Raw genomic sequence first — 26,697 nt, forward strand, 5'->3', positions numbered from 1 at the left:
ATGGAAAGGAATGAGATACCCCCCCCCCGTCCTTTTATAAGTTAGAGAAACAAACTTGCAAATTATTTATGTAGGTATATATTTATTTGAGAGGAAGAGAGACAAAGAGAAAAAGTGAATTCTCATCTGCTGGTGAATACTGCACATGCCTCAAGCCAGCAGCTGAGCTGGGTGATGGGGACCCAGTTAATTGAGTCATCACTGCTGCCTCTCAGGGTCAGCATTAGCAGGAAGACGAGTGAGGAGCTGGAGCCAGAGCTGGGAGTTGGACCCAGGTGTTACTAAATGTAGATGTCTTAACCATCAGCCCCAGGGCCACCCCTCAACCTGAGGGAAATCCTGCCATGGGAGGGGCTGGGTAACACCATGATCGTTACAGGAATTTCTGGAATCTGATGGAAGCTCGCTCTTTCTTTCTTTCTTTCTTTCTTTCTTTCTTTCTTTCTTTCTTTCTTTCTTTCTTTCTTTCTTTCTTTCGACAGGCAGAGTGGACAGTGAGAGAGAGAAAGACAGAGAGAAAGGTCTTCCTTTGCCATTGGTTCACCCTCCAATGGCCGCCGCAGCCGGCGCACCGCGCTGATCCGATGGCAGGAGCCAGGTACTTATCCTGGTCTCCCATGGGGTGCAGGGCCCAAGCACTTGGGCCATCCTCCACTGCACTCCCAGGCCACAGCAGAGAGCTGGCCTGGAAGAGGGGCAACCGGGACAGAATCCGGCACCCCGACCGGGACTAGAACCTGGTGTGCCAGCGCCGCAAAGCGGAGGATTAGCCTAGTGAGCCACGGCGCCGGCCAAGATGGAACCTTTTTCTGCTGAAGCAACCAAAGCCAGAAATGCTCATCCCTGGAAGTCAACATGTGTAGCCATTTAAAACGTAGGTGCATGGTGTTCACCCAGGACTTGTTCTTTTCAGTGGGGGCACTCCCCTGCTTTGCAGCATTTGCTGTGGGCTAGCCCCTGCCCTTTGAGCCTGCCTCTTGGTCAGGCACTGGGTCCTTTGAAATAAGAACTGAACCGCTTCCACCTTTCTTTAGATGTTGCATCTGCCTGCAGCACACAGCTTCCTTATTTATAATAGGGCTCCTCCCTGTCCTCTCTAGTAATCTAAGAAATGCAGATCAAGCTGTATTTATCCAGCTTTTCGTCCATCAGAATAACACCACAGCGCCGGCTTGACCACTTTTCCAAATGAAATCTGATAAGTTGGAAGTGCTTGGTTTTATGATTAATCATGTATTTTAGGCTTGGTATAGATATACTGGTTTATGAATTATTAAAAGAAAGCTTTTGGGGCTGGTGCTGTGGCATAGCAGGTAAAGCCACTGCCTACAGTGCTGGCATCCCATGTGGGTGCCGGTTTGAGTTGGCTCTCTGCTATGGCCTGGGATAGCAGCAGAAGATGGCCCAAGTCCTTGGGCCCCTGCACCCGCATGGGAGACCCAGAAGAAGCTCCTGGCTCCTGGCTTCAGATGGGTGCAGTTCTAGCCATTGTAGCACTGGGGAGTGAACCAGTGGATGGAAGACACTTCTCTCTCTCTCTCTCTGCCTTTCAAAATAAATAAATCTTAAAAAAAAAAAAAAAAACTTATGAAGTCCTATATATCTCATTTCTAGTAGTGTTTTCTGCTACCACCTTATATGAGACACTTAGGTTGGAAGAATATCTTAAATGAAATATCATCCCAAACTTACTGTTTTGGTTTGAGAACAAAGAAGAGGGTCTGGCTCTGTGGCACAGCAGGTTAAGCCATCACAACATCCCGTACGGGTGCTAGTTCAAATCTTGGCTGCTCCACTTCCGATCCAGCTCCCTGCTAATGGCCTAGGAAAAGCAGTGGAAGATGGCCCAAGTGCTTGGGACCCTGCTACCCACTTTGGAGACCTGGATAAAGCTCCTGACTCCTGGCTTTGGGCTCACCCAGCCCCAGTGGTTGCAGCCATTTGGGGAGTGAACTGGCGGATGGAAGATGTCTCTCTCTCTCTGTGTCTACCTCTTTATCTGTGACTCTGACTTTCAAATGAAATAAATGTTAAAGAAAAAGAAAAAAAGGAAAGAAGGAGGGAAGGGAGGGAGGGAGGAAAAGAAGAGAGAAAGAACCTTTGGATGCAAAGCTTGAAAAAAAAGAGAATGAGATGCAGTGTTTCTGTTAGATCTCATTCTAGGGAAATTTCATGTGTATCTTGCACTGCGGCTTCTAAGCTCTGATGGAAAACGTGCACACCAGAAAACCTGGGCCAGAGCTGGCGGCTTCTGTGCGGCCCTCAGCCCGGCACCATCAGCATCTCCTGGTCGCTGCTCAGACATCCCCACCCCAGAGTTTGTAAACTAGAGTCCTCTTTCCTGCTCTCTAGAGATTCGGGGGTTCACCGAGTATTTGCCAGGTGTTCATCAATCTAGGCTAGTGATCTTCCAACTTCCTTTTCGTCATGGCGCTGTCTATATGGGATAAAACAGTGGAAAGTGCAGTCAGTGAAAATGTGTCATGACCAGCTAATGAGTGTTTTGGGTCTGGTTGATGCTCTCTTGGGTGTTCCTAGGTGAGGTCCTTTGTGATTTCCCTGGGTTAGCTGAGGTCTGTGCACAAATCTGCAGTCTGAGTCCTGCCTGTTTTTTGACAGAAGGAGCAGCTGAGGTCTGAGAAAAGTAAGAGATTTGCTTAAGTTTGTGCCAATGACATCAGAATTTAGGAACTTTAAGAATGGCGCTTTCATAGGTCAGATAAACTAATGCATGATCAGTAATACTCTAAAAGCAGATTAAAAAAAAATTTACTTATTTATTTGAAAATTAGAACCACAGAGGGAGAGGGAGAGACAAGTGAGAGATCTCCCATCCACTGCTTCACTCCCACAATGGCTGCCATGGCCACGGCTGAGCCAGGCTGAAGCTCCTGGAATGAACCAGGAGCTTCTTCCAGGTCTACCACATAGGTAGCAGGGACCCAAGCACTTGGGCCATCCTCTGCTGCTTTTCCCAAGTCATCTGCAGGGAGCTGGATCAGAAGTGGAGAAGCAAGGACATGAACTGGTGCCCATATAGGATGCTGACATCAGCTGCTTTGCCACAACACCAGACCTTAAAAGCATTTTTTAATATTATAAAACCAAGATTTTACTTCATTATATTTTAAATAACTTTAAAACCCTAGTTTTAAGTTTTTGGGAGCACCTATCCCATAAAATGAGATACTGCAAGATACTATTCTTTTTTTAACTCTCAGAAAGAAAGTCTTCATTTTAAAATCTATTGTGTCAGCCTAAAACGTAGATAGAATACCTCTTCAGTTGATTTAACTCTTTGATTTTATATTTTTATTCAAAGTGCACCAAAATGGGTTTTAGAAGTGCCCCAAGTACCTAGTTTGGCTCAGATGTGTACTGGAATTTTTATTTTATGGCTTGAATATGTTATATGCTGGGAATACTTATTAAGTGTGGCATGTGATTCCAGGTTACAAATTAAGATTAAGAAATAGCTGGTTTGTGCTTCATAGTACTTGGCACACTAAAATACTGCACATGGCCGAAGTGTAATGGTGCCTATTCAGGTCTGTAGAAATTAGCTGTTTGACATCTGTTTTGAACCCCTAGTGTGTGCTAGAATTATGTTTTCTCAAGGCATTACAGCTGAGGGCATAATAAATCCTTGATGAGAATTTCATGCTCCTATGACTTGCTTTATGTTACCCAGTCAAGTTTCCCGTTTGCTTTTGCTCTTTGGGAAAAGGCAGCTGTTGAGTGTTCAGAGAGTGCACTGTAAGGCATTGGAATCAAGGCTTGACTTACGTGAGATGCAGATCCCAGAGCATGGCAAGCCTTGTGAGTCTGTTTGACTTGCTGCTCATCTCCTTTTTGTTGGCTTCTCACAAACTCCCCAGTAGCAAATCAACAACCTGAACCTCCAAGAATGCCTTGGATCTACTTTGCTTCTTACCTGTTCTACTTCCACCATTCTTCCCACCTCTCACGGTGCAGAGAGAGTAAACCTCCTGCCTGGTGGGCTTCCTTTCATTACACAGCACTAAAAATTCGCTGATAGAGAGGCCAACTTCCTTGGTACCTTGAGTGGCACATAGACACTTGAGGCATGGCAGCCTCTGGCCTGTTGTAGAGCTGTTGAAGTTTCTGTTCCATGCTCTCTTGGAATGTCTTCATGGATGCACAAGATAACTTGAAGACTTGGTGATGGACTCATTAGGTGAAGTTCCATCTCAATGGGAGAATAAGTACACTTAGAGTCGTGAGTGTTTTCGTGTGTAGACGTGGTTGGTACACAGTAATGCAGTCTCTTTGGATTCACAGGGTCCTGTTTGTCTCAGTAATTGCTTCCTTTGTAGAGCTCCTAGGCCAAAAGAAAAGCTGAGCTGCTTCTAACCAACCTAAAAAGTCTCTGTGACCTGACAACGTTGCAGACATTTGCAACCAAGATTGGGGGCATGGGGGGACGGAGAGGGGGCTTCAAAAAGCTCATGGAAAACATATATTATAAAAAAACTGTGCATAGGGGTTCCCAAAATTTTTTATATTGAAATAAATTTACCATTTCCATTTTCCATGAAGTTTTGAAGTTGCTTTTTACATTGAAAGAAATAATCTTTACTCTTCCATCCTTGAGTAACCATCACCATTAGCCAAGTGGTATGTTATCGTGTGCTGTTGAACTCTGCGCAGCCTCTCAAATTTCACTGTAATAGTACGTGCTGCCTCCCTCGTTTCCTCTTCCACACTGATTTTCATTTGCTTTTTGGTATCACAATCACAATGTCCCAGCTTCACAAAGTTGTATCGTGAACTGATATTGAAGCTGTGAGCTACTTCCAGTTAGGATTTTGCACTATTGCCTGAGAGATGTCGCTGTGTTTTCCTTGGAAATTGAAGATTTCCTTGCATGGCACCCTCACACACAGCTTGGAAATGGTGGGTCACATGGCATGCAATTCTCAGATGTGTTGACTTTTCTTTTTTAACATCTGAGGTTTTGCAGAGAGCCCGTTAGGTGGAGTGGAGGGTAGCATTTATTTGTTATTTCCTATTAATGGATTACAACCATCTTAGGAAGTGGGTGGTTCTCATTTCCCCCAGCCCAGTAATGAAAAGTCAGAGACCTGTAGAACTCCTTTTCCTGTGTAAAAAGTTAGCATGGGCATGTTCAGTAATTTAGCTCTGATTTTCCAGGTTCTTTTTTTTTTTTTTTTTTTTTTTGACAGGCAGAATTAGTGAGAGAAAGAGACAGAGAGAAAGGTCTTCGTTCCATTGGTTCATCCCCCAAAATGGTTGCTGCAGCCGCCACACAGCACTGATCCAAAGCCAGGAGCCAGGTGCTTCCTCCTGATCTCCCATGCAGGTGCAGGGCCCAAGCACTTGGGCCATCCTCCACTGCCTTCCTGGGCCACAACATAGAGCTGGACTGGAAGAGGAGCAACCGGGACAGAATCCGGCGCCCCAACCGGGACTAGAACCCAGGGTGCCGGAGCCGCAGGTGGAGGGTTAGCCTAGTGAGCTGTGGTGTCTGCCTTCAGGTTGTTCTATTAGTACCATATTTCCATATATGATCTTAGATTCAACTGAGCTCAAAAATAAAGGACATTATCTTTGCGTAGCAAATTACGATTTGTATATGGCAACATGTTCAGCCCTTGGCTTCCAGGAGTAGTTGCACAAATTTGGAATGGACACACACAGCTTAATATTCCTATATGATAAAAAATTGCTTCTGTTAAGATAAATAAAAGCTCTATGATAATCAATAGTAAGGCTTCCTGTAATTCATTTTAGGCTACATTATGGCAAATCTAGTGTGGCAAGGGAAATGGTGATTCTCTTATATTCTGCTCTAAGCTGCCTGGGAGATCATCCTTGGAGTCTGGTTTTAAGTTGGGAAGCATGCCTATAACATCATGATTGAAGAAGCTGAGACCATTTAGCAGCAGAAGCTGAGCTTGAGGAGGAGGGATGTGGCAAGTGTCTTTATATTTCAGCCTTCTGAATATTTGAAAGAGGATATTATACTTGTTCTGCTCTAGCCAAAGGGCAGAATTAGTGCTGTTAAATAAATTCAATAACAACAGCAAAATAATAATAGTAATTTATAGTTGTCCCCACTCTAGGAGGCATTACATTCCTGTCATTGTAAACCACTGTGAAAAGGATAAAAGTGACATGTGGTAGAACAGCATGACTTCTTTTTTTTTTTTTTTTTTTTTTGACAGGCAGAGTTAGACAGTGAGAGAGACAGACAGAGAGAAAGGTCTTCCTTCTGTTGGTTCACCCCCACAAATGGTCGCTATGGCCGGCGCACTACGCCGATCCGAAGCCAGGAGCCAGGTGCTTCCTCCTGGTCTCCCATGCGGGTGTAGGGTCCAAGCACTTGGGCCATCCTCCACTGCCTTCCAGGGCCACAGCAGAGAGCTGGACTGGAAGAGGAGCAACCGGGGCAGAATCTGGTGTCCTGACAGGGACTAGGACCCGGGTGCAGGCGCCGCAGGCAGAGGATTAGCCTAGTGAGCCGCGGTGCTGGCCCAAACAGCATGACTTCTAAGCCCCTTCAAGATTTTGTTTTCCTAACTTCCTGGTTTATCTTTGCTGCTGAATACAGCAAAGACTGTGTTCTGTGTTCAGCCGTCTCACCAAACACACTTCTTTCCAGAGTGGTAAATTAAATGTAAGGTAGCATTTAAGTATTCTGCTGGAAACTGGTATCTTTATTTAGTTGAAAGACACAGAGAGAGAAACAGACACAGATATTCCATCTGTGAGTTTACACGCTCGCAACAGCTAGAGCTGGATCCTGCCAAAGCTGGGAGCAAGGAACTCAATCCAGGTCTCCATGTGGGTGGCAGGTACCAACTACTTATCAGGGTGCACATCTGCAGGAAGCTGGGATTAGAAGTGGAGCCAGGAGTTGAATCCAGGTACTCTGATACAGGATGTGAGCATCCCAGCTGGTGGCTTAACCACCAAGGCCAGACACCCAACCAGGAACAGGTATCTTTGTGGACAGAAGCCATAGAAGGAGGTCATGGTTCTTATTGGGGAAGTCTTTTCTAGTTTGCAGGTGTAGTCCCTATGTGGTACAATCAGTCCACCTCTGGGAGGCCTGGAAAAGCCTTGAATTTTATGTTTGTGTGTGTGTGTGTGTGTGTGTGCGCGTGCGCGCACGCGCGCATGTGTGTGTGTTTGTGTTTTCATGTGTTTAAGCAATTGAAGCGTTTACCTGTAAATTTCTCAAATCAACTATCAGTTTATGAATTCAGAGTTTAAAATAAATCAGCCCTGAGACTCCAGTAGCTTTTCTTATGCTGCTGTATTGTCTGCATAAACACATCGTTACAGTTAACCCTGTAGATGAGTTGAGGCATATGAAAACTCACCCGCTGCTTCTGTTCCTAGTGGGAACAGCCCTTTAGGGTTCCTCTTCTCACCCTCCTGGGCTGTGCTTCCTCACAGGTCAGCTAAGGCAGACCTTTCACCCCAGGACTCCCACTCCTCCCTCCTTCTGCCTGGCTCCTTACAGACAGATCCGTTGGGCGGGGTGCCTTACAGACAGGTCTGTACCTCTTGGGTGGAGAAGGAGAAGTCTTTATTCTTCCCTCTTACTCTGGCCTCTTTTTTTTTTTTTTTTTTTTCTGCCTTTTCTCAAGCCCTGCCAATTCTCTTTCCCTTCTGTGAAAGCAGATTTTACAGAAAATTCCCCGGCCAGCCTTAGGTTGTGGACAGTGTACAGAAAAGCAAAAATGGGGTCTGCACTAGTGTTCTGATTTATTGGGAAGACGTTCCCAAAGAGCCCTGCAGCCAGCTTAGCTGCCTGTATCGTTCAGCAGGGCACACGCACCCCTCAAGAGCTGCTCGTGTGGTTCCCGCACAGCGGCGTGATTACTGATACACTGTGTTTTAAGTTAGTTTTGAGTTGTGTATTTCATCTGTGAAGTTGGCAAACACTTGAAAGCCACAAGCTACTGGTTTTTGAAAGCTTCTTTGCACATGAGCATAAAACGTATGGATTGGATTTGGAGGTTGTCCAATAACTGCCCTTTTAACACAGCTGAATGTAGATTGCAGCTGTTTCCCCTGAAAGACACGTCTGGTCATAATCTCTCTTTCTGCCGTCCACAGAGTGTCTCCTCTGCAGAAGTCCGAGATAGTGGACGTGGTGAAGAAGCGGGTGAAGGCCATCACCCTGGCCATCGGGGATGGTGCCAACGACGTGGGCATGATCCAGACGGCGCACGTGGGAGTGGGCATCAGTGGGAACGAGGGCATGCAGGCCACCAACAACTCGGATTACGCCATCGCACAGGTCAGCCGTGGGGGTGACCAGCTGTCCTGTCCTGATGACAGTGATGGCAGCCGGGCTGGCGAGCCTGGCGCTTGATCTGCAGTCCTGCCCCCTGAGAACTCTCCCACGCCTTTTGAGGTCACCATCTGCATGAAACTGCCAGCATATTCAGATTTCTCGGTCGTTTTGATCTCGTGCAGTCTGGAGGCCCGGTCTTGTGATTGGGTTTCTTCTGACCAGCTGTGGGGCTGACCACACTGCACCGTCAGCAGGCGAGGTGCCCATCCCGACAGAGAGATCCTTGGTCCTGCTAATAATAACCTCTCACCCTCCATTTCTGTGTCTGCTATGTGTGCCTTCCCCTATGCCTCCTCTGCTGAAGAACAGCTGTACTCAAAACACCCTTGTTCTACCATCCCTGCCTGGTGCATCTCCTGTTTCAGAAGGCACTGGACACTCCTTGGCCATTTGGCCTAATTGTTAGGAAGCCCACATACTATGTTGGAGTGCCTGAATCTGATGTCCACCCCCAGCTTCCTGCTAATGCAGACCCTGGGGGGTAGCAGAAATGGCTCAAATATTTGGGTTCCTACCACCCAGGTGGGAGATGCAGATTGCATTTCCAGCTGCTGGCCAGTGCATCTGGGGGAATGAATCAGTGTGTCGAAGAGTGGGATGGGGAGGGGTTCTCTCTCCTTCTCCCAAATAAAGGAGAGAAGGAAAGAGAGGGAGGGGAAGGGCAGAGAGGGAGGGAAGGATGGATCATGGAAAAGCAGTGATTTATAGCCGTCCCTCTGTCTGAAGTGGACACTGGGCAGTGCCCAGAACCCATCCTGCAAGATGAATTGCTGAGAGCCTGAGCCAGTTTGGGCCACAATGATCCCATAGTCAGTAGCAAGCAGCTCTCTACAGTCAGGCCAGGTTCCTGCCTTTTCTCTCTGAACTGAGCTTTGCATTGCATTACTGCACAGGTGGCTTGAGCATGAAATAAGGAATATCTGTTCCTTAACAACAGTCCAAAGGTGAAGGAAAGTGGCCCACTCCTGACCTTAAGCGTGTGTTTAGACCATCTGGGCTGCTGGGTCATCCAGAGAACCGAGCCATCCCAGGGAATGCACACGCATTCCTGCTGTCCCCAGATGACTAAATGTCTGCCCATTCACCAACCAACTAGGGAGAGCCCCCTGGTGCTTCTGTGTTGCGCAGGCTTTTGATGGCTGCATTAGCCATTGTCGCATGAACACAAGGCATCATGGCTTTGTCCCCCTTCACACTGAAATAAGGCACTGCAAATAGAATGTGAATGAGCTTCCTGCAGCCCCAGGGCTGCCGGCTGGTCCTCTGCTCGATTGGGCTTCCCCTCCCCAAGGCAGGCTCTGCATTAGATCACCTCTCAGCTTCCTCCCCAGCTCTTGGTTCTGCAAATGCGTGGAGGAATTACTGACTCCACGTGGCTCTGCAAAGTGCGTGAAATCAATCTTGGTCCTTGGTTGACTTCAAATAAATCCTCCAGATAATTCCCAAAGTAGGTAGGAGAAGGAATTCTGACTTTAAAGGTGGGAAAACCAGGGTTCCCTCACATCAGGTGATCAGTCTTGGGTCCGAGTGAGCACCCGGGGTCAGGGGACCACAGACCCTTGAATGAACCTGGGGGCTGGCCTTGCGCACCTGCCCATTTACTTTCCCCAGTCAACTGCTCCAAGGCCTGTGGGACTTGAGCTTCCTGTAGTCTGTCAGCAACTGTAGATGTTATACACCCCAGCGTTATTAAATACTTGAGTTATAACATCATATGGCTGGAAGGGATCTTAAGAGGTTTCCTAGGAGTTCCAGGCAAATATTTGTCTGTCTTTTTCTTTAAAATGTCTAGGGAAGGGAGATCCCATGACCTGCTTTATTGAAACTGCATACTAATAGGATGTGCAGTGCGGAGCCATTGCTCTCTCCAAGTTCAAAGCTGCAGCAGAGAAGGGTGGTGCAGGGAGTAAAGCTTCCTTGCCCCTTCAGTGCAATGGTTGCCCTTGCCCGGGGAACTGCTGGTGTCTGGGTGTGTCTGAGAGCCCTTGTTTCTCCTGTCCATGGTCCTGTTCTTGATTTACAGAGGCGAGGCTGCTGTTACTTCAGAGCCCTGTTTATGCCCACCTGACACGCTCTTCTCTCTGAATTACTGTGCTGGGAATGTCACCATGGGGTGGATTCCTCTGCTTCTGCTGCAGTGACAGGCATCTGTGGTTGACCATGCACTGTACCTTTTAATTTGGATGCGTGCATTGTTGATGAAGGTTTCCAGGCAGCAGGAGAAGGACATGGAGCTCAAAGACTTATCCCTGGGAAGGCTGTAAGGCAGGCAAAGCTCTGGGTCCATTTCTTTCCTGCCTGCCTTATACAAGGGTGTCGCTCCCCCTCTTCAAGGAGGAACGACACAGGACCCTGTGCTGTTCTTTTGTCTGCTCGGCCCTCCCCGGGTTGGCTGCTGGTTCTTCCCGGGTTGGCTGCCATCCTTCCACCTCCGTGGAAGGGCGGTTCCCCCTGCCACTTTCCCCACTTCCGCGGGGGAGCGGCACACCCCTGGCCGGCTCTCTCGGGGGGCTGCTCAGATGTTCCTCAGGTGTTCCCCTTAGATGTTCCTGGTGCATGTTGTCTCTCTCCTCCTTTATAGTCCTCTTCCACCAATCCCAACTCTGCTACCCACACGCCGAGTACGCTGCTCTTCTCCAATCAGGAGCAAGATCAGCTCCTGCAGCTCAGTCAATCAAATTGGCGAGAGGCAGCTGTGTAGAAGCTGTTTACTCCCTTCTCAGCGCCATATGGTGGGAGAGCAGATGCATAGAATAAGTCTTAATTCGAGTAACTTAGTCTAGTCCGAGTTGCTCCCCACACAAGGGAACTTCACAAAGCTTGTGCCTAAGTGGACTTAAAAGATAGGTTTATTTTGCTGGAAAGGATTTTTGAAATTGACACCTAGTTTTTTCTCATAATAGGTATTTCCCATGGATGTTCTCAAGACCCCTCACATGCATGGGTTTGAAATGTTTTTTTCTTTAAAGATTTATTTTATTTATTTGAAAGACAGAATTATAGAAAGAGGTAGAGACAGAGAGAGAGGGAGGTCTTCAATCCTCTGGTTCACTTCCCAGATGGCTGCAAGGGCCAGAGGTGCGCCAGTCCAAAGCCAGAAGCCAGCTTCTTCTGGGTCTCCCATGTGGGTGCAGAGACCCAAGGATTGAGCCATCCTCTGTTGCTTTCCCAGGCCATAGCAGAGAGCTGGATCTGAAGAACAGCCGGGACTAGATTCCATGCCCATGTGGGATGCCAGTGCTTCAGGCCAGGGCTTTAACCCACTGTGCCAGAGTGCCAGCCCGAAATTTTTTTTTTAATCAAAATAAACTTAACTTTTAAATGGGGAAGCATGTGTCCCACAGACCATATAAGGCCTGTAAAATCATTTTGTCTGGTCCTACCAAGACAATTTCAATAAATTTCCAGCAGGCTAACTTTTTTTTTCCTTTTTAGATTTTATTTAATTATTTGAAAGGCAGAGTTACAGAGAGGTAGAGACAGAGAGACAGAGAAGTCTTCCATCTGTTGGTACACTGCCCAAATGGCAGCAACAACAGGAGCTGAGCCAATCTGATGCCAGGAGCCAGGAGCTTTTTCTGGGTCTCCCACGTGGGTACAGGGGGCCAAGCACCTGGGCCATCTTCTGCTGCTTTCGCAGGTTATAGCAGAGAGCTGGATCAGAAGTGGAGCAGGCAGGACTCAAACTGGGGTAATTTTTAAGTTGATAATTGTGTATGGCCTGTAAATCCTGTTATCAATATGCAAATGGCCCTTGGTAGAAAAAAAAAATAGATTCTCCAGCCTAACTTCAAATCCACAGACTTTCTGAAGTCCCCTTGTGTTTTTATGCACAGGGGCTGCCTTGGGCCTGACTGCTGTCCTCAGTTTTGCTAGCTCTGCCCGGGGCAGTCTTGGCTGCCTGGGTGTGATATTGCTGTGCGGGCAGCCCTCTGCTTCCTGTTCTCCTTGGGAGAATCACTCCTGCCCCCTACCTTCGTAATGCTTTCTGAATAGCCTCATGAAGACAGCGTTTTGATTTAGGATATACATTTTTCTCCTGAAAACAAATCATTGTAGCGCTGCAGTTGAGGATTCAGGATGACTGGAGCAGATGTGCTCTGTGCCCATTGAAGTTAAACTTCAGGGGGTCTGGGTCAAATGCAAACTTCCTTTTTGTTCGTTTAGTGAGTTATTTTATGATTTCCCCATTCCCCTTGGGAATCCTTAATGAGCCTTTATGGGAGTTTTATTTTTCCATATGCACCTACTTCTGCCATTTTGAAGCTGTCATTTAAGATTTTCCAGGATGTGGATGAGCCCCCATGCCTTCCCCTGGTCTCCTGCAGGAACTCCTTGAAACCTGGCCTCTCAGAGGACACAGTCCCCTTCCTTAGTGTGAGTGGGAACCAGTGCGCACCCCCTCTTGAAAAGGAACTTCTTAAAACAAAGATGCTGTAGTTTTAGAGTCTTTCAAGTATAATTTCAAAAGTCATCTGAAATCACAGGAGGTTTCCAACAGCAGAAGAATTTCCAGTGCGTGGGGATGCCCTCAGAACACCTGCTGGTCTCTCCTTGCAGCATCAGAGGGCTATCGCTGTGGCTTGCCCAGCGACAGTAGTAAGGGCTTGCTGACACTGTCTCTGGAAGCAGACAGGACTGAGTGTTCACTCAAGGCAACACTGTTAGTCATTACCATGACAAAGTAGCTGAGGCTAGGTATTTTATCAGGAAAAGAGGTTTCTTTGGCTCGCAGTTGTGGAGATCTGAGAGCAGGGTCCTGGCATCTGCTGGCTCTAGCGAGGGCCTCTGGCTCCATCACAAACACGGCAGGCGGCTGGATGGTGGGAGTGCATTCAAAAGGGAGAGACCGGTCAGCAAGTGGGACTGAAGCCAGCGAGCAGGGAGCGGCCCAGCTTGCTGTCTGTAACAACCTTCTCCCAGGGACTAACTGAGACTCCATGAGAACAAATTCCTTCCAAACTCAGCACCCCCAACGATCCCAGGGTCTCCCACCAGGCAGCACCTTGTATGGGTCTCACCGCCACCTAGCCCCACCACGGTGGGGACCACACCTTCAATACACAGGAGCCCTTGGCAGACAAACCACATCCCAGTGGCAGCGTCAGCCAAGGGGAATCTTGACCCAATGCAAGGCAGATTGGATGTAAAGAAACCATGAATTTAAACAGGATTGTCCCAAAGCATGCATTTATGCCAGAGCGTATCAATGTTCACACACACACGCGTGTGCACGCACACACACACTCACCTAATTTCCCCCCCTCCTGCTCAGGAGTCACACTTTGAGGGACCTTTGTGAAATAGGACACAGAAGGCCAAGCCAGGCTAAGGGGAGGCTGAGGGTATAGAATGTGATGTTGAATCCTGCCTCAGGGCCATTCTCTCACCCTCAGCTCTGTTCCTGACTGCATAGTGTTCCGACTGCAGGTGCTCTGGACTTGTTGGGGAAAACAAAGAAAGCAAAATGGATGTAGAAGTGGATGTAAGGCCGGTGCCATGGCTCACTAGGCTAATCCTCCGCCTTGCGGCGCCGGCACACCGGGTTCTAGTCCTGGTTGGGGCGCCGGATTCTGTCCCGGTTGCCCCTCTTCCAGGCCAGCTCTCTGCTGTGGCCAGGGAGTGCAGTGGAGGATGGCCCAAGTGCTTGGGCCCTGCACCCCATGGGAGACCAGGATAAGTACCTGGCTCCTACCATCGGATCAGTGTGGTGCAACGGCTGCAGCGCGCCAGCCGCGGCGGCCATTGGAGGGTGAACCAACGGCAAAAGGAAGACCTTTCTCTCTGTCTCTCACTGTCATCCACTCTGCCTGTCAAAAAAAAAAAAAATTAAAAAAAAAAAAGAAGTGGATGTAGAAGTAGAAGAAAGCAAAATGGATGTGTAGCAGTGTGTGTGTGTTGCGTGCAGGCATTTTACATGTACACATAGGATCCTTTTTAAAACAAGAAACTGGTACCCAAGCATCCCTGTCCCTTGCTCCTGTTTGTAAGAAAATCTGGGATTGTCTAAAGCATCTGTTTCCCACTGTACTTTTCTTCCAGTTCAAGTAGTCATCTTCTAATTAATTCCTAGGACCCTAAATAGAGCACTAGCATACATAGAATTTTTTTTTTTTTTTGACAGGCAGAGTGGACAGTGAGAGAGAGACAGAGAGAAAGGTCTTCCTTTTTCTGTTGTTTCACCACCCAGTGGCCGCTGTGGCTGGTGCTCTGCGGCCGGTGCACCGTGCTGATCCGAAGCCAGGAGCCAGGTGCTTCTCCTGGTATCCCATGCGGGTGCGGGGCCCAAGGACTTGGGCCATCCTCCACTGCACTCCCGGGCCACAGCAGAGAGCTGGACAGGAAGAGGGACAACCGGGACAGAATCCGGCGCCCCGACCAGGACTAGAACCTGATGTGCCGGCGCAGCAGGTGGAAGATTAGCCTATTGAGCCGCAGCGCCGACCAGCATACATAGAATTTTAAGAGAGTAACAGCTAGAAGTCCAGCAGCACGTTTAGAGGGAATAATCACGGAGTTGCTCAAGCCATTCCTGGGGAGGGGTTTCCTCTCCCTGACCCGTGTGTCTCCTGTTCCTGAGGGCATTTATTTCTCAAGGAGAGGCTCTTCTGAACTTGTTCTTTTCCTATTTCAGTTTTCCTACTTAGAGAAGCTTTTGCTGGTTCATGGAGCCTGGAGCTACAACCGTGTGACGAAGTGCATACTGTACTGCTTCTACAAGAATGTGGTCCTGTACATCATTGAGGTAAGGAAGTCCCTTGCGTCCACAGGAGGAGGCTTTTTCCAGAGGGCATCTGTAGGCATTTAAAGCCATTTCAAGATAGAGTTTTTTAATGTAAAATTGAAGACAAGATGCCGCTGTGACTTGTGTACACCAGGTCACACTTAACCCGCTTTGACACCAGGTCTAAGATCCCAGTCTAGAGCCTCGTGTTCAATAACCAAAGCCAAGAGGAGCCTGCAGCCTTTTTCTCTGTGCCCCAGTGTGTCTCCCCCACCCTTGCCCCATCCATCTCCGTGCCTGGGTTCCTCCTTCCCTGCCTGTTTTGTGTCCTTGGCACTCACACTCCCCTCTTCCAGGCTGGTCAGAACCTGGGCAGCAGGTGTTCACGCCTTTCTTGGTGGGCACTGAGATGTGTCTAGGCAGCACAGTCACCGTTTGCTTTCCTAGGGTCTGACTTCTCACTGTGGTTCTCATGGGATCTGCCAAGTCCCCTGGGCAAGAGCACTCATCCCCTGCTCGTGGGGCCTTGGGATGTGGGGACCTTTATGGGAAAGGTGCAGGAATGAGTGGAGCGTAAACAAAGAAGGTACTTGAGAATATTGCCACGAGCATGTATTCTATTGTCCAGCAGTTTTCCAAGATGTAAATTCCATTACCAAACACACATGCTTGCTCTCTTGATAGGCCCAGGAAGCAGTGCTGGGTACCAGTGAGGATACAGGCCATCCTCATTATTACTTGGGAAGGGCACCTCTGCGACAAAGGTGTGGCTTTGGAGAACCTCTTGATTAGATTTCCCAATGTGTTTAGCAAAGAGGAAGCAGGCAGTGGTGGATCCCTGTGGTGGATTAGAAAAACTATATTGTTTATGGTGTTTTAGTATCTCATTCTAGTATGGGTGATGTTTTGTCTGACTTCTCAACTCTTAACAAAAATAATAACCAAGGCAGAGATCAACTTTTTCTGGTGTAATCCCTTAAAATACTTCATTCAGATCATTTGACATGGGGCTTGCTCTCGAAACTGTGACAAAGCACTTCTTTATGAGATTGTCTAATCTTGCCAATTGAATCATACAGGTCACATTTTTAGACTCATGTTAGTCCTCTGGAACTCAACTAATACCGATTTTCCCAAGTTACACAAATTGTTTACCTCCCAGGTCTACTCAGCCAAAGGCATAAACGGGGCAGAAACATAGCCGTGTGTCTTTGTCCCTCCAGCTGCTTGGGGCTTACCTGGAAACAGCTGTGCATTTCTCTGATCGGCACGAAGGATAACCTACTCAGGATGCGTCCCTGTGTTGCAGCTGTTTTTGCAGAGAGAATGCCTCTTCCAGTTAATACAAAAGCTCCTCATAGGCTAGGGAGCAGCCCTAATTCTCAAGGAATGTTACAGGCAATCAAAGGAGATCTGGTTAAAATCCTGAAAGATGGCCAGTTTGTCCTAGTGTGAATCTTTTGTGTGCTTTTGTTAAATAAATATTATTGTTCAAGGAATAAAATATGTAGCAGAGTCTTGAGCGCTTTGGAGATGCAGTTGTCATTTATTCAGTGTAATGAGGTTAAAGTCAGTCATCTTTGAAAGCCTCCATAATCTTTCTACTTGTCTTGTGCTGCAATATTCAACTCCTCAACTCTGTTTAAGAACTCATAGATGTTAGTAGAATGGATCTTGAAATTTCTGTCTTCCTCCAGCTGTCATCCTTGCAGTTTCCTTGTGGCACTTTAAGATCTTTGTTCCTGCCACTCTGCCTCAGTTCTTTTCATTCATGATAGGAGTCACTGGTACATGTCACTTGGGTCATAGATAAGTTGGTGTGGGGATGTCTGTCCCTATATGCTCTCCCAGCTTCCCAGCGCAGCACACTCCTGTAGCTGTTGGCCTCACAAGCTTTCTCAATAATCTGGTTTTCCTCACCATCGGCAAATTACAGATAGTCTACACTCCTTATCGAGAGGTTCTGCTTGGGGCTCCTGTTCCCTGACTCACCGGGGCGCCCCCAGGGCCCTCCTGAATCATTCACACCTACTATCATGCCGATTCTTGGGAGCACGGCGGTGTTAGCCTGTCTGAAAAACTATTCAGACCAGGCCCTGAAAGTGCCATGTGAACATCTCAGATGAATTTTTCAGTAGTAGCTGAGCCATAGCTGTTAAGTGGTCTTCTGTAAACTGCCTTTTCAGATGGTCTTTATAAAGTTAACAAATGCAAACACTCTCTGCCTCCCAGTGCCCAGTTTTCCACTTAGTATTTCTAGGAGATATTAATTTGAAAACCCAGAAAGCAGGATCCTGGACTGAGCCCAGATGGTTAGATCGTTACTCAGTGTCTGCCATTGCCAGGTCGTTTCCTTGGCAAAATCCTGCACTTCAAATAGGAAAGCACCGCTTGCCTGCTGTTTTAGTGTGTTTTGAACTGCAAGGTCAGAAATTGTTGTGGGTTGACTTGCTCATTTGCAAGGAGTAGTTTTTCATCCGAAAGGTAAGCTTCTAATCAATTACTTAAGTGAGAACAAATTATAAAGGTAATTCTTAGTATGGTGAGAATAAAGTAATTGTGGTACTTATTTGTCTTAAGCGGTTTCATTGTAACTGAGAGATCCTGTGCAGTAGCCAATATGTTCTCATCTCAGATGTCCTCTGATGCATGTGAGTGAGTACCAGTCAATTCAAAGTGGAGTCCAGGGGCTGGCGTTGTGGCGGAGCAGGTTAAGCTGCTGCCCATGAGGCTGCTATCCTATACAGGCACCTGTTTGTGTCCTGGCTGTTCCACTTCCCATCTAGCTCCCTGCTAATGGCCTGAAAAAGCAGCAAAAGAAGGCTCAGGTGCTTGGGTACATGGGTAGCAGAGGCTTCTGGCTTTAGCCTGCCTAAGCCCTGGCTGTTGTGGCTGTTTGGGGAGTGAACCAGCGGATGGAAGATTGATCTCTTCTCCCCACGCCCCACACCCAGCCCTTGTAACTCTGTCTTTCAAATAAACAAATAAATCTTACAAAATAAAAAGAATCCAAAAGCAGTTTGGCAAATTAAACACACACACGTGTATGCACACACAGAATTTATGGTCTTAGCCTATATTACAAGGACCATGATATGTTTTGGATTAGCAGTCAAAACTGTAGGGAAGAGCTGTATACCTATGATGTAATGCGATTTACTCACTTGGTATCCTAACCTATAAAAGTGATTTTTCTGGACAATGAATACATGCATGTGTTCTTGCCATATGGAACTCAGACTGAAAGTTCCCTCCCCTCTCACTTCTATCCCCCGTTATATATTATCTGCCCTGATCTTTCACTCTGTAGTTACAGAAATATTTGTATATACAAACAGACTGCTGTTTTCAGATAAACGTATTCATGCCGTACAATATGTTTCAGTTCCTAGTTCACGGTGTGTTTTGGAAGTCATTCCTTGTTACTACATATAGATCGCATGGCATTTCACAATACGATTTTTGTACAAACTGTTTAACCATTTCCTGCATTAATAAACATATACCTCATCTCCGGTTTCATCCACAAAATGTCTTGTGGAATAACAGACTTCCTTCTATGCAGGCCATAAATTTTCCACCAAAATGATACTGATCTAACTTGAACATTTTTACCACAGTACCTTGAATGTAATAATGCATGCTCAATTTATATATTTTTTTCTGTACAACAGGTTCTCTGCTGCTGACAGATCTCACATAATGCTTGTTGAGTGTACCACATAAATCTTACTCAGGCTCAGTTATCATTGAATAAAGTAATTAAAAAAATAGCAGCACAATGATAGAATCCTTGGTTTTGTGGTAGCCCTGTGCATGTACCCTTTGCCCCGTGCCCCCTAGTACAGCATTTATTTAGTTTGGTTTCACCTGGGCAATTATAAAAGCCACTAGTTAGGCTTCCATCTCTAATGCAGGCAGTGTGCGACGTCTGAAAATGACATTTGATCTTTTACAGTGGTTGGAACAGATCTGCTTAAAAGTGTTGACAATCAGTAAATGGATGAATACCACCCTCGCATCAAACCCTCCAGAGGTGCCTCATTTCTTCTGATAAAGTCTCCTCTGCTCACTTGCTGTTCTGTGGTCTGGGTCCTGGTCATACCAGCCTTGTGTACCACTGCGTCCCCTTTACTTTGAATTTATTAGTGTTATTGAAGCTTAATTAGCATATAGCAAGAAAACCCTCTTAAAATGCATTTTGTTGAATGAAAACTGGATTTTTGTCATAAGAAACAAAACTAGCAGTTTTCTCTCTGCCTCCCACAGACCATGAGAAGAATGTCCCCAGGGTGTTTGGGGGTGGACATTGGCGAGGGTTGCACAGTGGTGTGGATGGGCTGGAGCTGCAGGATAAGTGTGAATCACTAGAAACATGCACTTGATAATGGCTGAAGTCGTAGAGTCTGTGTTATGTATTCTTTAGCACAATAAAAAAAAGATGCTGAACACAAGGGAAGAATAGAAAAGAATTCCACAAGATTGTTGTGCTTCCATCACCTTGAGAGAGACAAAATATTTGAAGGGAGATTGGGTGTTTGAAAAATACATTTTACCTATAGTTTCCTTTTTTTTTTTTAAAGATTTATTTATTTATTTGCAAGGCAGAGTTACAGAGAGAGAGAGAGAGAGAGGTCTTCCATCCGATGGTTCACTCCCCAGATGGCAGCAATGGCCAGAGCTGCGCTGATCCAGAGCCAGGAGGCAGGAGCTTCTTCCAGGTCTCCCACGTGGGTGCAAGGACCCAAGGATTGAGCCATCCTCTATTGCTTTCCCAGGCCATAGTAGAGAGCTGGATTGGAAGTGGAGCAGCAGGGACTCGAACTGGTGACCCTATGGGATGCTGGCACTGCAGGCGGCGGCCTCACCCACTATGCCACAATGCCAGCTTCTAGTTTATTATTATTATTATTAATCTAATTAAGTGCTCAATTTCATGTCCCCAGCCAGATGGTTCCCTTTCTCAGAAGGTGAAATCCTGTGTGGATCTCTGGATCCTTGCAGGGGGTGCTCCTATCAGCCGGTTAGAGGAGCACTTTCCCTGTGTGCCTGCAGCCGGGGAAGGATGGGTGGGAATGGGAGTCCCATCAACAAAGGCAAGGAGATAGGGCTGGATAATGCAGGATGTGAGTGGCCAAGGACAGGGATCTGAAGACTTGACAGGAGTTTGGTTGGTGATAGGAACTGTGATTCCCTTTCTCATTTTGGAATAGGCAAGCTCCATAGCAAAAGTGATTTCAGAATGTTCATCTGTCATACGTTGGGTAGATGGTAAGCAGAGAACTTAAATGTAATTTTAAGTCTGGGGCATAAATCATGATCCTATGTAACTGTCTCCCCCATGGAATTTATAAGCGGAAAGCAAAGACTGATTTTTAAAAATTCTTTGATTTTGACAATGGGAGGAATCTGCCTTAAATGCAAGGATTAAGGTTGAAGAAGTTAGGGAAAGCGTCCTATAAATTTTTGAAGTCCTGATGTTATCACCTAAGTAGGAGGGTTGAGTACATTCTTTTAAAGTTCCCATACTGTTTAACAGTCTATGAGCGAAGTTCAAAAAGTTTGTGAAAATAAATTAGAGAGCTTTTTTGGAGAGTGCAAAGCAAATTTAAATCTGTGCATAGTTTTTTTTTTTTTTTTTCAAAATTGCATTTTCATGAGCTTTCATAAGATCCACCATGGGAGTGAGTTATTCTGAGGTTCCTAAACAGAGTATACTTTCAAAACACTGCAGCATCAGCATTGTAAGCATGTAGTAGGTACGCCTTTGTCCCTAAACTTTCTCTACGCTTGGGAAAATGTTATTTGAAATAGAAAAAGGAATTTGTGATAGTAAGATTCAAAAGAGAAAAGTGATAGGAACATTACTTGAATTTAACCTGTATTTCAAAAAAAATTTGACCTAGACCTCTTGTAAGCTACACTATCATGTAAAGAAAGTGTGTCAAATTACCTCTGAAATAGAGGTAATGATGGCTAGTTGGTGATTCCTAAAATGGAGAATAACCACAATTAATGGAAATTGATGTGAAAAAATGAGAATTACATATTACTTTGGGTGTCTTTTTTATTTTTGGCAACAAATAAATGAAATTTAATGTTTTCTTTTATGAAGCTGGTATAGGATAGAGGCCAGGAAATGGGACACATATTTAGCCTGAGGGCTGGAAATATTGTCACTGATTGAAAAAAATAAGGATTCTGTAGACCGTAGCAATTTAGGACCAAATGAAACCTAACCAACAGAATTAATTGACAACTAGTTAAGATTTGTCAATATCTGAGAAACTTAAACCAAGCAAACAACAAAAAAAGCTCTTATCCATAGGACTACAGAATATGAGAGAAGACTTCCCAGCATTTCATTTTCTGTGTCTTCAAATTTAAAAGGTAAAATGAATTACGGTTCATGTGGAAAATGTCTTTCTAATCCCCCAAACGTCTCAGTAGATGAGTACTTTGAATTTTTTATTTTTTCTGAAAACATATGCACATTCCCTTTAGCTGTTTTACGGCTTTGAAAAGTCACTGGCTTTGGGGCAGATTTTGCTTTAAGTGTTGGAATCCATAGAGAGTACATGTTTTAAACCAGGATCAAAAATGCATCCAATGACTTTTCCTCCTCTTGGATCTGATGCTTGGCTTAGATACACTTTGAAAAGATGTATTTCATTCTTGACACACAAGAAACTTCATTGTTGTAGAAGACAAAATTCCTGATAGCTAAGCTTCCCTCCTCTGTCAGGTGCGTCTGTCTTAGGAGGGCTGGCTTGACAGTTCCTGATACAGACTCTTCATTTGAGGGGCTAGCTTAGCAGCTGTGAGTTTAATGTTAACATATTAAAGGATAAAAAAACAAATTGAAAAGTACAGAGTCCACACGGGGCCCTGACTGTCAAGGCCATGACCTTGTCAAGTATCAAACCGGCCATTTTCTATTAACAGCTTTAATTAAGTGTTTACCACCTACTCTATGGCAGTCAGAGTGCTAAGACCAGGGGTACTAAGACAAGCCTCCCAAAGTTCCCAACTAGTGGGGGGTGGGGAGAGGTGACGACAGTTTGGGTGTTCCCATGGTTGTGTGCATAGGGAATTCTGTGTGTGCACAGGCACAGTGCCTCCCACACCCCCAAGAACATCCCCAGTTGTTGGGCCTGTGACTAGCTGAATGCTTCCTATTTTGTGCTGATGATTGTAATATGTAGGTGGGACTTCCCATGGAGCAATTGAGAAATGGGAATTCAGTAAAAATCACGTTCTGAGTTCTACTTTCCTTGCCTCATGCCTCCTCATTTTCCAAGTCAGGCACTCTCGCTTGGGTCATGGGGACAAGATGAACTAGACAGAGTCGCTGTTCTTGGGTAGAGTAGGGAATGCAGAGGAGATATCCAGTGATCACAATACAGCATGGCAGTCACTGGCTTAGGGCAAAACAGCTTGCAAGAAAGTTCTTAGAAGTTGTGCTTCACAGTGCTGATGGCTTGGGGTCTTAGGGTCCCAGGGTTAAATGAGTTAAAAGCTGAGGGAAGAATAGGGACTTATCAGGTGAAGAGGGAAGAGGGGTGGGAGGAGAGGGTCAGGTCAGTATGCCAAAGAGAGGCCAGCACCTGTCTTTCCCATTCCACGCTCCCGGTCTATTCCAGTGCTATGATAAATGTCAGAAGTGAGCCGAGCCATTAGTAAATAGCAGGGCAGAAGTGCAGGGTGGTGGGGTTTTATATTTCAGTCGGAAGGATGGCTGCAGAACGAGTTAGACATGTGCTCAGGAATGTTCTCTCAAAGGCCAGTTGGTCCCTGTAGTTCATACAGCTGGGAGTTTATTGGCAAAGGAAGAGAGTGGGTGAGGGGACAGGGAGGGGTCGATATAAAGCCAGAGAAATATTTGCAGTCTGGAGGGATGGATTTTCCTACGTGATAAACACTCACTTTGAAGTTTATAAAAATAGACACTCTCTGCCTTTTACATGTGACAATACTCGTGTATGTTTTTTTATGATGTTTTTGCAGCTGCCTTACCTAAAAGGATCATTATAAAGATCCAGCATTTTAAAGGTATATTTAAGCATTGATGGTTTAAAAATTGAGTCTTTAAAACTCTGTAAAATGTTGAAATCCCCTTGGAATTAAAAAAAAAAAAAAAAGCACGTCTAGAAACAAAGGCTGAAGCAAAGAACTTACAGGGCTGGGGTGGACTTTGAGAGGTTGGAGCTGTGCTTTAGCACCAGGCTGCCCGTGCTCCCTCCTACTCTGTTACTGTGGCAGAAACAGAATGAAATCGCAGCCTGGGCATCCAGCTCAGTGCCCACACGGTCCATCTTGCATCCCTCCCTCGCAGTCCTATTGCATTCAGAGGCAGCAGTCAGTAACGTCATACCAATTGCTTATAAGGAAGGATTCATGGTATTTTTATTTTCCAAATTGGAGAGGATGCCCTAAGGGCAGGGGCCTTCAGTGCTTTGCTCTCTCCAGGACTAGACCCCGCATTCCATAAACAGATCATCCATTACCCACATTTCAGGAGGTGCAAGCATGTGAGAATTGATTGAATGTTTTGTTTCTTTTCACATATATTTTTTTGTTTTAGAATATAAGGTTACTTGTGGACCATATTGTTTGGCTTTCCTTTTAGGAAATGCCTTTCTGACCTCACTTACCTCTCTCCTGGTATAACTTTCATTTAGTACAGAAAGTACTAGAAGAAAAATGTTACTACATTTTGTGTCACCTTGTCTTTGGGAACAATAAAGTACAATATTGCTATATTCTGTAAGTATATCCCTCCCTTAATCTTACTTTTATTTTGGCTGAAAACTCTCAATGGATTTTCATTCTTGTGAAGTTACCTTCACTTACTAGGATGTTTCTTACTGGTTTTCTTGCCAATTTAGTTTGTGTTGTGTTGCTTTCCTGTACATGATTCTTCTCATCCAGCTTTATGCCAGTAGAGACCTACTTGCCTCAAACTTTTGAAATCATGTTTCTACTAATTTTTTAAATAAGTTATATGAGGAACCAGTGCTGTGGCTTAGTGGTTGAAGCTGCTGCCTACAGTGCCAGCATTCCATATGGGTGCCAGTTCAAGACTCGGCTGTTCCACTTCTAGTCCAGCTCTCTGCTATGGCCTGGGAGAGCAGTAGAAGATGGTCCAAGTGCTTGGACCCCGGCACCCATATGGGAGACTAGAGGAAGCTCCTGGCTCCTGGCTTCGGATCAGCCCATCACTGGCTGTTGCAGCCATTTGGGAAGTGAACCAGCAGATGGAAGCTCTATCTCTCTGCCTCTGCCTCACTGTAATGCTACCTTTCAAATAAATGAATAAATCTTTGGAATAAATAAATTAGTTCTATGACAGTACTAAACAGCAGTTCACAGATTGTCCCTGTCTATCCATTTTTATCTCTGTTTGCCTAAAGAGTACCTTTCTGAGCAAGTGGATTTCAGGGATATTTGATTGAACCCCTCAGCTCTAGACTGTTAGAAAAGCCAGTTTGGCAAGAAGAAGAACACCTTATGCAGTAGGTGACACAGGAAATCAAGGGAATTCATGACACATCCCTCCAGTAATGAAAGAATGGCACCTCAGCTTGCAAGTGTGCATTAATTAGAGAGGCTGCAAATTTTTGAAACAAAATGAAAATGAAAAGTGATGATTCACACTAATGCAATTCATCTTTCTCTTTGACCTTCAGTGCAAACTGTTTGTATTTTAAATAGCATATTGGGGCCGGTGCCGCGGCTCAATAGGCTAATCCTCCACCTTGTGGTGCCGGCACACCGGGTTCTAGTCCCGCTCGGGGCGCCGGATTCTAGTCCCGATTGCCCCTCTTCCAGGCCAGCTCTCTGCTGTGGCCAGGGAGTGCAGTGGAGAATGGCCCAAGTGCTTGGGCCCTGCACCCCATGGGAGACCAGGAGAAGTACCTGGCTCCTGCCTTCGGATCGGCGCTGTGCGCCGGCCGCAGCGCACCAGCCGCGGCGGCCATTGGAGGGTGAACCAACGGCAAAAGGAAGACCTTTCTCTCGGTCTCTCTCTCTCTCACTGTCACTCTGCCTGTAATAAATAAATAAACAAATAAATAGCATATTGGGAAGCACATCCTCCCATATCCCCAGTGGTAAAATCTCCATTCCACTCTGACGGCTCTTTGGAGCCACTCTCTTGGTGTTTCAGCAGATGTCCTGGGAACATCTCTATTCCACTTCTCTTTTCTGTTCACTGTCCTGGTAGACCACATGTACTGTTTTAAAGAGACTAAGGAGTAGGAATGATAGGGGGCAGGTGTTAGGCTTATGGTCTAACTTGGCAGTCGGGATGTCCCCATATATATAACGTGTCTGGGTTTGAGTCGCATATCTGCATCCCTTTCCAGCTTCCAGCTAATGTGCACCTGGGAGGCTGCAGCTGACAGCTCATGTAGTTGGATCTCTGCCACCTACAGGAGAGACCTGGACTGAGTTCCCAGCTCCTAGCTTCAGCCTAGCCCGGTCCCAGCTGTTGGGAGCATTTAAGGAGTAAACCAGCAGATGAGAGATCTCTCTCTCTCTGCCTTCCAAATAAAATGAAAACTAACAAATAAATAATTTTTAAGGTGAATATGTTTGAGAAAAAAGAATAGGAGTAATATATATACTTTGTTTCCTGGTCCTTCAAACTTATGGAAGACAAAGTAGATCCATGCTGTTAAATATTGCTTATGCCCCTGGAGCTTGCCAGTAGAACATTGATTAAAATATTGGCTTCTTTTATCCAGGGATTCCAGGATGAAGTTCATTGTTCTTTTAACTAAGCTGCAAGCTGTTTAGATAATTTTTTTGTTTGCCTCTTGCCAATTCAAAAGTTGCTTTTTCATGATACTGGCTATTCACCAGAAGTTTCTACCTCCTTGTAAGCCTTACCTTACAGTTTCCTTTGTTCTTTGGAAGGTATTTATATCTATGGCACACTGCTTCTTCTATTTTTTTTTCTAAAGTGTAATTTACATGCAGTAAAATGATCCCTTTTCCTTGTGCAGTCCCTTAAGTCTTGATAAACGCACAGTGTCGCGTCATCACCACTGCACGCAGATACAGAACCAAATGCCCCAGTCCTCATTGTGGTCAGCCTCGCCCCTACACCCAGGGCCTGCCAACGACTGCTCTGTTTTCTGACCCTGTAGTTTTGCCTTTCTCAGGACATCCTGTGAATGGGATTGTCCAGCCTGTGACCCTTCCTTCTGAGTCCTTCGCCTCCCGGAATGCTCTTGAGCTGTGCTTGTGCAGTGGGGAGCATCGGGGTCTGCGAGTTTCAGTTGCTGGGCAGTGTTCCACTGTGGGGGTGCCCCACAGTTTGCCGTTCACCTGCTGAAGGATGTCAGCCATTTCTCACCTGTGCCAGTTCTGAGGATCACCTGTGTTCTAACTCCCATTAGGTTGTAGTAGAAACTCGAGTTTCCATTTCCCTCAGTAAATACCTAACCTAAGGTAAAGTGTCTGTTTTGTTTCTCTGTTGAGAATGACATTGGTGTCATTGCCATCTGCAGGTCTCCTTTGGTGAAGTTGCTGCTCAAGTCTTCTCTAATATTGCGTATTCTTGACAGTGTGTTCATTCATTAGCAAGTCTAGAATTTCCCCCAAAGAAAGTCGA

General features: G+C 45.9%; 1 protein-coding gene across 12 annotated transcripts in view; it reads left to right on the forward strand.

Moving 5' to 3' along the window:
* ATP8A2 (ATPase phospholipid transporting 8A2) overlaps positions 1 to 26,697 on the forward strand; it is a 729,626-nt gene that overhangs the window by 465,341 nt on the left and 237,588 nt on the right. For all 12 annotated transcript variants that reach the window (XR_011378928.1, XM_070049167.1, XM_051850719.2 and 9 more), the window contains 2 exons: positions 8,113 to 8,296; positions 14,988 to 15,098. Coding sequence is in view for 11 of the 12 variants with exons in the window: in XM_070049167.1 (XP_069905268.1) it covers positions 8,113 to 8,296; positions 14,988 to 15,098 (295 nt within the window). In the remaining variant the exon portion in view is untranslated. The remainder of the gene's footprint in view (positions 1 to 8,112; positions 8,297 to 14,987; positions 15,099 to 26,697) is intronic.

Source organism: Oryctolagus cuniculus, chromosome 9 (assembly GCF_964237555.1).
Source record: "Oryctolagus cuniculus chromosome 9, mOryCun1.1, whole genome shotgun sequence".
In the NCBI taxonomy this organism is placed as follows: domain Eukaryota; kingdom Metazoa; phylum Chordata; class Mammalia; order Lagomorpha; family Leporidae; genus Oryctolagus; species Oryctolagus cuniculus.